At 39.4% G+C, this 13,005-nt stretch overlaps 2 protein-coding genes across 4 annotated transcripts; both read right to left on the reverse strand.

Annotated features, from left to right (window-relative positions):
- Positions 1-24: 24 nt before the first annotated feature.
- adgrg3 (adhesion G protein-coupled receptor G3) lies at positions 25-5,288 on the reverse strand. 3 transcript variants are annotated; one of them, XM_028401187.1, is made up of 12 exons: positions 5,131-5,288; positions 4,828-4,869; positions 4,145-4,232; positions 3,860-3,959; positions 3,572-3,709; positions 3,430-3,484; positions 3,246-3,337; positions 1,831-1,949; positions 1,190-1,464; positions 884-986; positions 458-783; positions 25-372 (listed from the first exon to the last, which is right to left on the reverse strand). In XM_028401187.1, the coding sequence occupies exons 3-12, from the start codon at positions 4,147-4,149 to the stop codon at positions 248-250; spliced, it is 1,338 nt and encodes a 445-aa protein (XP_028256988.1). In that variant the 5' UTR covers positions 4,150-4,232; positions 4,828-4,869; positions 5,131-5,288; the 3' UTR covers positions 25-247. The 3 variants fall into 3 exon arrangements, with proteins under 3 accessions (XP_028256988.1, XP_028256987.1, XP_028256986.1); XM_028401186.1 differs by having other exon boundaries at positions 4,815-4,869; XM_028401185.1 differs by having other exon boundaries at positions 3,860-3,988; positions 4,815-4,869.
- Positions 5,289-7,860: 2,572 nt separating this feature from the next.
- Positions 7,861-13,001, reverse strand: LOC114433861 (adhesion G-protein coupled receptor G5-like). Its single transcript, XM_028402616.1, has 14 exons — positions 12,946-13,001; positions 12,547-12,635; positions 12,104-12,313; positions 11,778-11,946; positions 11,528-11,693; positions 11,327-11,449; positions 11,100-11,219; positions 10,959-10,998; positions 10,590-10,696; positions 10,369-10,484; positions 9,929-10,194; positions 9,728-9,833; positions 8,290-8,618; positions 7,861-8,202 (listed from the first exon to the last, which is right to left on the reverse strand). The coding sequence occupies exons 1-14, from the start codon at positions 12,951-12,953 to the stop codon at positions 8,090-8,092; spliced, it is 1,962 nt and encodes a 653-aa protein (XP_028258417.1). The 5' UTR covers positions 12,954-13,001; the 3' UTR covers positions 7,861-8,089.
- Positions 13,002-13,005: the final 4 nt, after the last annotated feature.

Here is a 13,005-nt window from a genome sequence, read left to right on the forward strand (position 1 = left end):
TACTGAACAAGAATCACAAACACTAAATGTGTATTATAATCTGTGTATAAAAAATTGAATTACACCTAATATATACCTAATATATAATACACCTAGTGGTTGTAATATTTTCTTATCTGACTGTGGAGCAATGAAGATCAGGAAGCAGCTGTTCAAGTTCTTTATTCACCTCCCGACATCCCGTCACCACGCTCGATGCTCCAAACCTAATGCATGTCACGGCGTACATATCACAGTCTGACCTTTATCAATGCCCTGGACTATAAACTACTGTAGTAGCCATTTTCTGAGAAGAAGGGTCTCTGACTGATGAGTATTTGTCAGCCCGAGATTTGCAGGTCAAAGCCACTGACCACAGGAACATGAATACGCCTGAGAAGAGAAAACACAGATAATGAAATCCTCCCGCAAGTCATCACAACCCAGCGCATACTTAAAAAGTCATACACATACTGACCCTGCAGGGCGTTAAATATTGTGAATATGTAGATGCCAGTGACGTGGTTCTGGCCATATGTGGTGCTGGCTAACGCCCATGGCAACCCCAGCACACAGCTGAGGCCCAGCACAGTGGCACAGTCCTTCCATAGCCTGGTCCATCTCTCTCTGCTCATCTTCTTCCCGCTTCTTTCAAAACCTCCGCTGCCTTCTCTTAGTGTTGTGAGCTTAAAAACTACCAGTCCCAGCATGAAGGTATTGCACAGTATCACCAGGCAAAGAAAGGCAACAACGGTGATGTAGATGACCAACTCCTTGTGGGGGAACTGGCTGCTCATCCAGCACCTGATGGTGAAAAAATGACATTTCTCTATTATGAGTGGCACAGATTGCAAACCTCCACTGTGGTTGCAATTTTAAAATCATGAAAATGAATGTATCTTACATTTCTTCAGGTAAAGTCTCGCCGTTGGCATCCTTCAGTGGGAGACTGTATTTGCCATAAACACCTAAAATCCCACAGATTGACGCAACCAACGTAGGAAGACCTGGAAAAAGAGAAGACAGGGTTAAACTTAGACTTAGAAGAATGGCATCCTGCTCCATTCAAGTCATACAAGAGTATAAGTAACATTGTTACCGTTTTCAGGTAACGCATTATATTGTTTTTAGATGAGGAGGGTGATTTGTCACCATGGCGACCAGGAAGACGGTGGAGAAACATGTTGTAGTACCACCAAACTGCACTCACCCCATCCGACCGAGCTGAGTTTGAGCAGGTATCTCCTCACGTAGATGTTGAAGACTTTGACGAGCAGAAGGTAGAGGTGGAACCCCTCGAGAGCGGTCCACGTAAACGTAGCCAGCAGGGACCAGTGTAAGAACAGGCCCAGCATCTTGCAAACCCAGCCGTCCTCTTTTTGCTGCCTTGCCCAGAAATTGCACAGCAGGTAGCTGAGGTGGAGGCAGAACAGCGCACCTGTGAGCTGCATGTGCAAACCTATGGCCTTCTCTGGGCGTCGTCGACTGAAAGAGAAACAGGAGTTTAACACTTTCATATTTGGAAGTCTTCATCATTTACAAGCAGAAATCATGCATCATCAGTGTGATCTCTTGTGTGGTTGTTGGTTTTTGTTGGATATCAGCCTAAGCTTCCAGTCTACGTGCTGAATGTTCACATTTATGCTAAACTAAAAATTATACAAGCATTATTTAAAGTTATTTGTAAAGTTTGTATTTGAAAGTTATTTTAACCACAGAGGTTGTTGCTCTGATGAAATGATCATCTGTAGCTGCCCTTCTCTGTAACTTCTCTGTGGTTTGACACTGCTAAATAAGTCACCATTTTCACACCAAGTATTTCGCAGTAATATGGAAGGAATGAGAACTCACTGCAGATGAATGTAGATGATCAAGCTGATAAGCGTGAAGATGACGGAGAGTGCTGATCCTACGTAGTTGACATAGCTCAGTTTTACAGCGTCACTTTTTGTCACAGATAGGTCTGGGTTCTGGAAGAGAAAAAGGTCATGTTTGTGGGGGGATACTGAAACCTAAGGGTCAAGGCAGACTTGTCTCAAATAAAGTACAACAGGGGGCCTTCCATTGACTCTAAAAATACAATGTGTTCATGCACATGTGTTTTAGCTTAGCGGTAGGTAGAGCTTTTATTGTTTTAACCACACTAACCTACACATTTGGCTTATAAGTGCGGTAACCTATTCTGTAAGTGTACTAGGTCGGTGCATTAGAGAATAGGTTACTTCACAATAGTCAGTTGATGACAATTGATACACTTTTGCTTCTTGAAAATGCCATCGGCGCCTCTGTTCGGGATGCTTTTGTCATGATCTTCAGTTTGGTTTTCACTTAAGTCCTTGTTTTTTTTGTACTTTGATATATTTGTATTATTTTGCCCTGTCCTGGTTAGTTTGTGTTTTTATTTGAAAGTGTGGTTTCCTGTGTGACTGTGTGTGTTTTACTTTCTCATGGTTTCCCTCCATTCTGACTGCTTGCCCTGCTCTAATGTGTTTCACCTGCGTCTTATTTCCCCTCATGTATTTAAGTCTTGTGCTTCACTTTGTGCTGTTCCGCTGTGCGCCTGTTTCATCCATATGTCCAGTGTCTGTTTGGGTTAGTTAGCTTTAGTAGCTTTTTGCCTTTTGTTATTTCACCTTGTGTATTTTGATCTTGGACTTTCTGTTAAAGGATTTTCAGCTTTATTTTCCTTATAGCTCGCTTTTTGTTGGATGTTTAGGCATTTTGTTTTAGTCTGTATTTGGGTCCTCTAAAATTCTAAAATGCAACAACTTTCTTTGTTTATGTTGTAAATTTGTTTATGTATAAATAGGCCATTTTTAATAACCAACATGTACTTGCCTTCATTACATGTTGGTTATTAATTCGCTCAGTCACCTGCAGTAAAGTTGCAAATATTGTCCAATATTGAAAGAAATAAGTCCATAGTGAACTTAATTTTTACACCATGTCTCTACACCAGGAGGAGATGGCAACTTCAATAGAACAGGACATCACACACCCATTAAACAGGCACCTCATGCCACTTCACTCGGGACACAGATACAGGGCACCAAGAAGGACTCACTATGAGAAAAGTCTGATCCCCTCTGTGATAGCAGCCAGAGGCCTTGCTGCACAGGCGGGCATGTGGACTATGTTCATTGTGCCTTTGTCTTATAAATGTGTTTTATTTTATTTTTGAATATCTGTTAGTTATCTGATGAGTCATAGAGGTTTGGTAACATTAAATGAGAGGATATAGGCTGTAGAAACCCAAAACATTTTACCACAAGCACTGCAAAGAAGCTCAGATGGTTGCAGCTGCAAACAAACTCAGTTACATTGTTGATGGTGTCACAACCCGCTGTACTCCAGCGACCTACAAAGACACATACACAACGTGTGAGGTTTTGTGTATAATGTGGTTGAGTGTGAGAGCGAAAGTACCGAAGGCTGGTACATAAAGCCCACCTGTTCCAGGCTCTATCTCTGAGTCTAGCCAAAACACGCAGGTTCCCCTTTCCACCTGAAACACAGTGTGAATATAAGATTCAAAATACAAAGACAAACTGGATATTACATTTTTAAAGTCTAATCCTTTGTGTCATTTTACCTTTTCAGGGTTTGCGAAGAATAACCTGACCGGTTGTGAGAGGTTATTGACTGGACTGTGTCCTGCCATCACTGCCAAGACTGAATTGCCCAAAATAGTCAGGTTGGAAACGACGGCCCTTCCTCGTGGGCGACTCAGCTTCAATGAGGCAGACAGGGGAGGCGTTAAGATAACTTGAACTGAATCAGCTGGCAAATAGTGTGTTAGTGTATTAGCAGTAGCTCTGTTTTCATATAGTACACAGCAGACACCACCTTGGACATCAATGCCTTTTTTTATGTTACTGACCTTAAAATTAGAACTGTCTATCACTGCGGCTACCAAGAGGACCTCATCACCTGGCTGTCCTTGTATGCTTCTCTGGAGAGCCAATGAAGGTACTTTAACCCTGTAATAAAAGGAAGGCGCCGCTTCAGCCTAAAACCACAAGATATACAGAACACAATTAACACAAAAAATATCTATATTTGTGTTGATTTCCACACGTTTCATGAAAAAAGGCAATATATGAAACTAAAAACATAGAGAGAAAAAAAGGTTCATTTGAACCCTAACAACAAAATATGGCCTTACCTCATGTGATGAGTTCACAGTGTGACGGTAAAAGCCCAACTGACGACCGAATGTTGTTGTGCAGGTTCTAATTCTGTCTTCATAACATCTACCAACACACAGTAAATATATTTAATCACACTACCCAAATTAATTTAATTGAATATGTGACCTTTGAATCTAGCAGGTAGAAGTAGTTAGAATAGAAAGGACAGCTATGTGAAAGGGCTATAGGATACTGAGACACAACTTATGTCCATAGAAAGCATATACTGTCTTCACTGATGATGAACAGACTTCAATAACTTTAAAAGTCACGCAGCAAAGTCGATATGTGTGTTTTTGTTCACCTCCCCTATGGTAGCACTGCTTAAAAAGTATGTTGCACCCTTTAAACATACATAACACTGATGACACAAATATAACCGCAGTTCAAGCAACAAAGGTTTTGACCACCCAATATATATTTTTTTACTTCATGAAATTAGTCTGAGAAGTCTAGGCTCTACTTTTTTCCTATTATAGATATAGAAATACTCTTTGTCTGTCTCTGAAAGGCCTTACATAGACAGGGGTTATTAAAGGTTTCACAATCACACCAAAGCAATCACATGATCGTCAGTAGCCATTTAAAAATATTGGCAGGAACAAATGTATACATTTAATGGCATTAGTGCACAAAATCAGTTACCTGGTCCAGTTACCTTTATCTGCTCGACAGTCTGTGATGACATTTTCACAGCGTTCTGTGAAAACGACAGAAAAAAGTATACACACCAAGTATAAAACCGAAGACTTGAAAGAAGCACATCTTCACTGAGAGACGATGTTTCTTTGGAACAGTTTGATCAGCATTACTCTTCAGAACTGGGAATTTTAGTATTGTGTTCCCACTTAACTGCTATTATTTTGTTCTGGGTTGGATGATCTGTGACTTTAACATATTAAGTGTAGTTTACCTCCTCACAAGCACAACACAACAACATTCACATGTAACGTGTACTCACTGGTGGCTCGGGTTGTAGAAAACCAAAGAAGTGTGTCAAGGTAAAGAATAATCCACATCGCCTTCATCATTGTTTCTAACCTACTCTGTTCCATGCACTGGCTCGTCTGGCTGAGGTTTGTTAAATGAAGTGAACTGTTAGTTTCACATGTGCATATTGTATCACATGGTGCTGGCAAAGCAGCATTTCACAGCTCAGAACAGGAAGTGATTCACATCACACGTATATTTAGAGGTATCATCGTCAGGTTTGCGGGGTGAGATATAGATTACCCTGCGTGGAAATCGTGTGAAGTCAGTAATGATATATTTATTTTGAAGGTGTTGGAACAACATCAATCATCAATCAAACGCTGAGACTAAGGTGGCACTGCTTAAATGAAAGAGGAAGTTTCCAAATGTCACTGGTTTCCTACGCACGCAAGAGACAAGAAATTGTGAAGTCATTATGGTCAAGAACAGCCTGGGACAGAAATGAAATTCTCAGTTGGCAGCATGCAAATTATAATGCATTTTATGCTTGGGTGATTTGAAGACAGTGTTCGATCAGACGGTCTGATCTCAGAGGGAGGAGTGGTGCAGTTCGATGGCCACAGGAAGGAAGGACCTTCCCCAGTGGTGCTTTTTGGAGGGTCTGGCACTGAAAGTCCTCCAGCACCTGCGCAGCAAGTTGTGGAAAGGATGGAAGCCGTTCTCCAGGATCCCCCGCAGCTTAGACAGCATCCTGCTGTCAAGGAGTCCAACATCATCGGCCCTTCTGATGAGTTTGTGTCCGCGGCTCTCAGTCCACTGCCTCAGCACACCACAGCAAACCAAATGGCACTGGCATTCCCAGCGGGGCCCCTGCTCACCACTGTGTCTGACACACACCGCTGCAGATGCACATACTGTGGTCTACCAGATAGATACTATGCTGTGTTTTACTTCCTCCTATGTTCCCCGCCTTACTGATTGCCTGGCTGGCCCTCATTGTTCTCACCTACATCTTGTTACCCTTCTTTGTATTTAAGCCTTGTGCTCCCCTTTGTCTTTGTTAGTTAGTCTGCATTAATACTTCACTCTAAGGTTTCTTCATCTATTTCTGTTTGCTTGCCTTTTGTTTGGCACTTTGTTAGTTTTATTTCTCTTGTGGTTTTTATTTGCTCAGCCTTCTGGATTTTTTTGAGTCTCGGACTTTATGTTTATATACAGTGTGTATGGAAACCATTCAGACCCCTTAAATTTATGGGGTGCTGTGTGGACATTAATGAGGAACAAAATGAACTTAAATGATTTTAGCAAATGGCTGCAATATAACAAACAGTGAAGCATTTAAGGGGGTCTGAATACTTTCCGTACCCACTGTATAGCTCACCTGTTGTTTGGACTTTGGTTAGTCTGCATTTTGCTCCTTCTTTTAATGAACCCGAAACATAAGAAAATATAATTTTAAGTATTAACCTTTTGTCAGCACATGAGGCTTACATGTGGGATTAGCTGTTTGTGATTAGCACACAGCAGGTTTTTTTTATCAACCTTGACTCATGTTTCACAAAGGTGCTGTTTTGAAGTTAACACCTCAAAATGACAAGGAGACATTATCAAACACAGTCAAGATGAAAATATAAACTATAAATATAAAATGAATAATAAAACAAGTAAAAGTACTGGAGTACTAAAACTAAGGTTTTAATCTTGTTAACCTGGAAGATAAACACAATTACTGGCTTTGTAAAGATGCTGTTTACCTGTGCTTTCAGTCAGTTATAATAAGATTGGTCAAGCTGTGTAATTTTGATTAGCTAATCAGCAATTGTTTGTAAATGATAGGTTACTTACCCTTGACCAATAGTGTTTTTTTTTATTATTTTGAAATAATTTAATTCAAAATACTACAGAACTACACAACAATATATAAAGGGGTACATTTTTGTTACACAAAGGAAGTTACCAAAAAAAACATGAAGTAAACAGGAAATTCAAACATAAGGTCAAACTTAATTTTCCCACAGGGGTTAATAAAGTAATAATAAGAAAAACAGTATTACTTAAGATACAGTAAGAGCGAAACAAAGTATAGATCATGTAGAAACTGAGAAAAGGAGAACTTAGTCACAGCAGGGTTTGCTTTTCTTCTTGTTGCTATCTTCCATACTTGTCACCACTTCCTTTCTCCTCCTTATCTACTATCTCTAGAGGTCAAAACACAGAAGACAAACCACAATATTTCATAAATTACACCATTCAGCCAGAAGGTGGTGCTACAATGTATACAAGTAAGAGAAGGGGGAGAAAAGCCACACGCAATTACACTGAAAAACACTTTAAAGCCAGAAGCTTTCAATTTAGAATTAACAATGACATCTGTCAACAAACAGTAGGTAGCAGTCGTCATATCATCTCTATGTGTTTCTAGCACTTTATATCCAAATAGATTTCCAGTTTCCACACAAAGTGCTGTCTAAATTATTAGCATCTTCAGCTGTGATGTCCTCAGATTCGCAGACATCTCCACAAATCTATCCAGAACAGAGTGACCTCGGCCAAATGTCGAAGAATTTAAGAGTCAGAGATACAGCATTGTTGTCAATTACACTTTATTATGCATGAGTTTATAGGTTAAATGAGTATATACATAAATAACATGCTGCCTACCTCCTTGCTTGAAAGAAGATATGTGCAAAGCATATGTCTGTATATGAATATAAAATCACTATATAAGTGTAGTACAAACGTCAAACATTCCGTTGAAATTATATATATATATATGATACTTATACAATAATTACAGTATGAACTATCGATTTATTATAACTGTCTACAAGAGCACAATCAAATATTCTTCATTTAATGACATACATAAGGCAATAGTTTACAAACAAACAATACAAAGTCTCTACTACAAATATTGATTTAAAGTGTTAAAAGTTTTCCACTCAAGCGTTACATGTAGCAGAGCAGTCAAAACTAGAAAATGTAATCTAATCAGATTTGGTTGTTAAGGTCTTCGCAGGAGTTGAAGACATTTTGTCCTCCATGTACCTCCTTCTTTGCTTCTTGACAGCCAGGCAGATCCACAGGAAGATAAAGAAACCTTGTCGAAGAGACACACATATCACTCAATGGTTTTAAATCAGTCCGACCTCACAGGGAAAAGTATATTAAAAGACTGGAAGCGAACCTTGTGTGGAGTTAAGGATGCAGAATAGGTAGAGAATGGGATAGTTGATGTATCCAGAGCCCAGGAAGGCCAGACCCCAGGTGGTTCCCATCAGACAGGTAAGGCCCAGCAAAGTGAGGCCACTCTTGCAGGATGCACTAGACCTCTCTGGAATTTTTCCTGACATTTTCCCTGACACTGTTCCAAGCTTTGAGGTTCTCTTGAATGCTTGTTTTATCTTGCATATGCTTGAGCCCACTGCCATTAATATACCAGAGTTAAATATGAATATAAGGGTGAAATAGACCAGATTCAAGGAGTAGAAGAAGGAGTCATCTGTGATCCAGCAGCTATGACACAAAAAGTAAACAAAAGTCATAATTGTAAGTTACACATCCTCATGAATAAAAATGCCTCATTTGGCTGATAATACACCCACCAGATACGACTCATGGTTACAGTTCTGCTAATGCCAAATATGGACGTATTTTTACATACAACATTTCTTATGTTTGCATTAACAGACCATATCATTGTATTGGCAATGGATGGATGAGTATCCAAAGTGCCAAACTTTCACTCACTCAGCTCATTCATAAATGTCATTTTTGTACGACTAACTTTTAAGTTTTATTTTCATAAAGTTAACTTTTGTTTTTGATCGCAGCTGACTGGTTAACCCCACCCCCATGAACACAATAGTTACGGTAGAAACATCAACTTTATCAACATTATTTTCTGGAGAGGACTGACTGAGTGCAGAATACCACTGTAAACAGGCCAGTTTGCCACAATGTGGTGCCCTTCAACTGTAGAAGACCTTTAGATCAGCTAAAACCTCACACAATTTGAATCACAAACATGGCTTCCTAGTAATGCTAATTTGTATTTTTTTAATAATCTTCTTTAACAAAAAGGCTTCACTCTAAGTGATTTTTGACACACATATATTTTCCACACATGATGCAACCAGGGACCACCAGATGGTCTAATGATTCTGCCTGTTTTTACAACTCCTATCTTCCTTATTTTGACTAGCCTTTACATGCATTTCAATCTTACTGCAGGTTTTATGCTTAGTTGAGACAAAGGGTTCTGTTTTAATCCAAAATATGCTTGCTTCCACATCCCAACCAAATTATGGCAACATGGCAAAATTCCACTCAGGAGTCCAAGGTGAGAGTCCCCCTGACATAGGGAGCTGTTTTGTTTTCACTTTTTTAGTCTTGTTTTTATCACTGTTGATTCAGCATAAAAGCTACTGGAAAGTTAGACATTTAAAACAGGGTTGGGGGTTAGGTACCTTTAAACACTCACAACACATAGATCTGTGGCCGGAGATATACGCACACGTTCCATTTTCAAGGATTCAACATAACACCCTTCCTGGTGAGGACAAGCTTTGTGGTAAAATGGATTTTGTTTGTGGTCCTGACCAAAGCTGTTCAGATGTACTTACATAGTGTTAGTTTGGTTAGTATCGGCCATTGACAGATGTGTAGGCCCATACAACTGTTTGTAGTCCATCATTCCTAAAGAAACGGACACGATAACGCCAGGAATCCCTGAAAATCCCACAATAACGCACACAAGCACATTAATGTGTTAATTTACCAGCAACTAATAGACTTCATACAGTAGGCGCTCTGTCGGCACTCACCCCATCCAGCAAGAGACAGTTTGACCAGGTAGTGTTTGTAGTGTGTGTTGAACACCTTTATCAGCAGCAGGTAGAGGTGAAACGCCTCTATAGCCATCCAGGTGAAACAGCAGAGCAAGGAGTAATGCATGAACGCTGCGATGAACACACACACCCAGTCTGACTCGACTGTGGCGCCCACTTCAGTAAGCAGGAAGGTTGTGTTGAGCAGAAACAAAGCCCCACTCAGGGATGCATGAATGGAGATGGAGTTGTCCCGTCTGTGGCTTTTGAGCAAGAGAAAAAACAAAAACAGGACATATGACAAAATTGTAAACACGATTTCAGCCAGTAACTTCATATGATTCTACTGGTACAGGGGTCACAAGGATCGCTATGCAACAAAGGATGAGCATTATTATAGCACTTTTGTCAGTGTTTTTGATAGGAAATACACCCACCTGCTGAATACATGTATCACAATAGACATGGCAGTGAAAAAAGCAGATATGCCGCAGCCAATGTAACTGATGTACGACAGTATCTTCCACTGGATTTCACTTATTGGTTGTCTGATCTGCAAAAAGATACAAATGAATCAACAACTTTTTCACATACCGATCAGCTGTATTTCTTTTTTCCTGTATTATGTCATAAAAGTTTAGAAACTTTGTCCTGTTACCAGTAGCACAGCAAATGGTGTATTATGGTCACAGTAGCATGTAATGATTTGATGGTCATTGTAGGTTTTATTGTGGGTTTCACATCCATCTGTTCTCCAAGTATGATCTATAAACAAATGGAAGGAATTAGCATAACCAAAAACGTATAAAGTATAAATCTCTGCCAGCATTTTAGTTTAAGAGTGAGGTTACGATTTTATGTTATCATCAGAATCACACATTCAGAAGTCGCTTTCCAAATGTGTGTTTTAGTTAGACGCCCAAAAAAGTCGTGAACATTTTGATTTCTAGAAAACTTTTTATGTGTTGCTCGTGTGAGACTAAACTGGCTGCTCTATCACAGTATAATAATAGAATACAAGCCATACCAAATTCATCAAAATAGTGGCACAGGAACTGAGAGTTATCCTGTGAACAAACAAGAATTGAAAAAGACCTTGATTAAAACATATAAACATAATATACAATAAGGACATGGTTTTAAAATATATTTTTTCAAATAGACTTACAGCCACATCTGTGTGTCTAACTCTGAAATTCATCTTGATCGGTGGTTTCAGATTTTGGAGACGATGTCCTCCCTGTAGCTCTATCCTTTGAACCATCGATGATACTTCCACCAATTCAAACTAACAGCAGGACAGACACAGTGTAAAAATAATTCACACACACTCTGCAGTTCCTGGTTTTAACAAGAGGGGTGTCACTCATGAATGCAGATGGAAACAGGATGTACTTGGAAGTGGCTGTGATCCATGTAGCTGACCAAACCAATAATCCTCTTCTCCTCAGGGATGGTCTTCAAGGCGTTCACAGGCAGGAAAATGTCAGGGACGAAGGATGAGTTCTCAGGCAGTAGCTGTAAGAGTTGACTGTATGTGTTAACCATGTCCAAAAACAATGCTGTAAGTGCAAAAAAAATTATTTAAAAGCACACCTGCGGAGCCTCTAGCTGGATGCGGTTGTTGGCTACTTCAGCGCTACAGTTATCATCAGTGACATTGATCACGTTCATAGACAACATCTTCAGGTTGTAATTGACTGACTGTCTGGTCTTAAACTTGGTTGTTCCCATAATGTCATGGATCATCATTGTTTCCATTCTGCAGAGAAATATACATATGTATAATCAGTGTTATCATAGATATTTAAATCTGAACCACAGTGATGGACCAACCAGCACTTGCTTTATAAAGACTTCCTTGACTGCTCGATCTTTCCTGAAGAGCTCCAAACATGATCTCCTGGTTTTGAAAAGTTGAATTATTCCACTAGGGTCAGAGCTGTGACTGTTCAGCGATTGAATCAAAGGGATGATGGTCGAGTTCTCACAATTGTATATAGTGCAATTTACGGCTGAGAAATGAGACAGACAGGGAGTGAGATGAAGACACGTCATTTCTTCAGGACAAAAATAGAGAGAAAAGGTAGAAGTTCCAGGTGGCTACGAGTCAAAGTATAATAGCCTATGTGCCTCTGTTTTAATGACTTGATTTGGGAGACGTGCACTTACATGTTTGAATGCTGAACTCCACCTTGAAGGAAGTGTTTGTCACTTGAGCCTCTAAGCAACCAGACCTGGTATTGAGCCATGACCCGTTGCTGTAGCTGCATAGAATGACGCACGGTTGACTAGAATGCTGGCACTCCGCATGATCCATCACAGAAATGTGAAGATCGGCCGTGGAGACACTGATACCATAATTTGAAATGTTGAAACACACTGAACACAGAAACAGAACAAAATAAACTTGTTATGTAAAGAATTTATATAATATATACAGTAAATATTATTATGACCCATCCTGCCTAATTGAACCTTACATTAAGTTTGCTTAATGTAAGGTTCAATGAGGAATTTAAGATGTTTCCCTATACACTCTTTGCCTGGATTTTGCAATACGAGTTAAAAATAATTCAAATTTTGTATCAGTGCTCTAAAAATTGCGATTGAACCTGTATTGTTAAAGCTGTTATTTGGATTTTGGCCACCCAGGGACTCATGCAGCAGCAGGAACAGCAGTAAGGGAACCATTGTTTTTCTTCTGAATGTGGGAAGTGAAAATGGAGAAATAATGCGGGTTATAACACAATTGGTTCATCAAAAAAATTACTTATTCAATGTTATATATAAAGCATTAAAGACAGTTACACCTGAAGGTGTTGTTCATATTTATTTAAGGAATCACATTTTAAAAACAGATGAGTCAGTTCACCATAAACTGTAAAAAATTTCAAAGCTCATACACACATTATATGTTCAAAGAGAAAAATATTTTATACATTAAAGAGAAATCTCATCATTTTACAAGAATTCTTATCTGCACCTAAAAGAAAATAAGAAAACAAACTTACATTAACATCGAGCAGACACAGAGTAGTTCTATGATGTGACCAGGCTGAGAAGCATCGGTG

Source organism: Parambassis ranga, chromosome 3, assembly GCF_900634625.1.
Source record: "Parambassis ranga chromosome 3, fParRan2.1, whole genome shotgun sequence".
NCBI lineage: Eukaryota > Metazoa > Chordata > Actinopteri > Ambassidae > Parambassis > Parambassis ranga.

What these genes read in the sequence shown, in the direction of transcription:
- adgrg3 (XM_028401185.1), bottom strand. Translation starts at nt 5,224, where the DNA reads ATGGAACAGAGTAGGTTAGAAACAATGATGAAGGCGATGTGGATTATT. An exon ending in CTGTGAACTCATCACATGAG is followed by an intron (nt 3,989 to 4,144) that starts GTAAGGCCATAT and finishes TTGTGGTTTTAG; the next exon opens with GCTGAAGCGGCGCCTTCCTT. An exon ending in AATATTTAACGCCCTGCAGG is followed by an intron (nt 373 to 457) that starts GTCAGTATGTGT and finishes TTCTCTTCTCAG; the next exon opens with GCGTATTCATGTTCCTGTGG.
- LOC114433861 (XM_028402616.1), bottom strand. An exon ending in TCCAGCTAGAGGCTCCGCAG is followed by an intron (nt 11,450 to 11,527) that starts GTGTGCTTTTAA and finishes CAACTCTTACAG; the next exon opens with CTACTGCCTGAGAACTCATC. An exon ending in CATCCTTAACTCCACACAAG is followed by an intron (nt 8,203 to 8,289) that starts GTTCGCTTCCAG and finishes CTCTTCGACAAG; the next exon opens with GTTTCTTTATCTTCCTGTGG.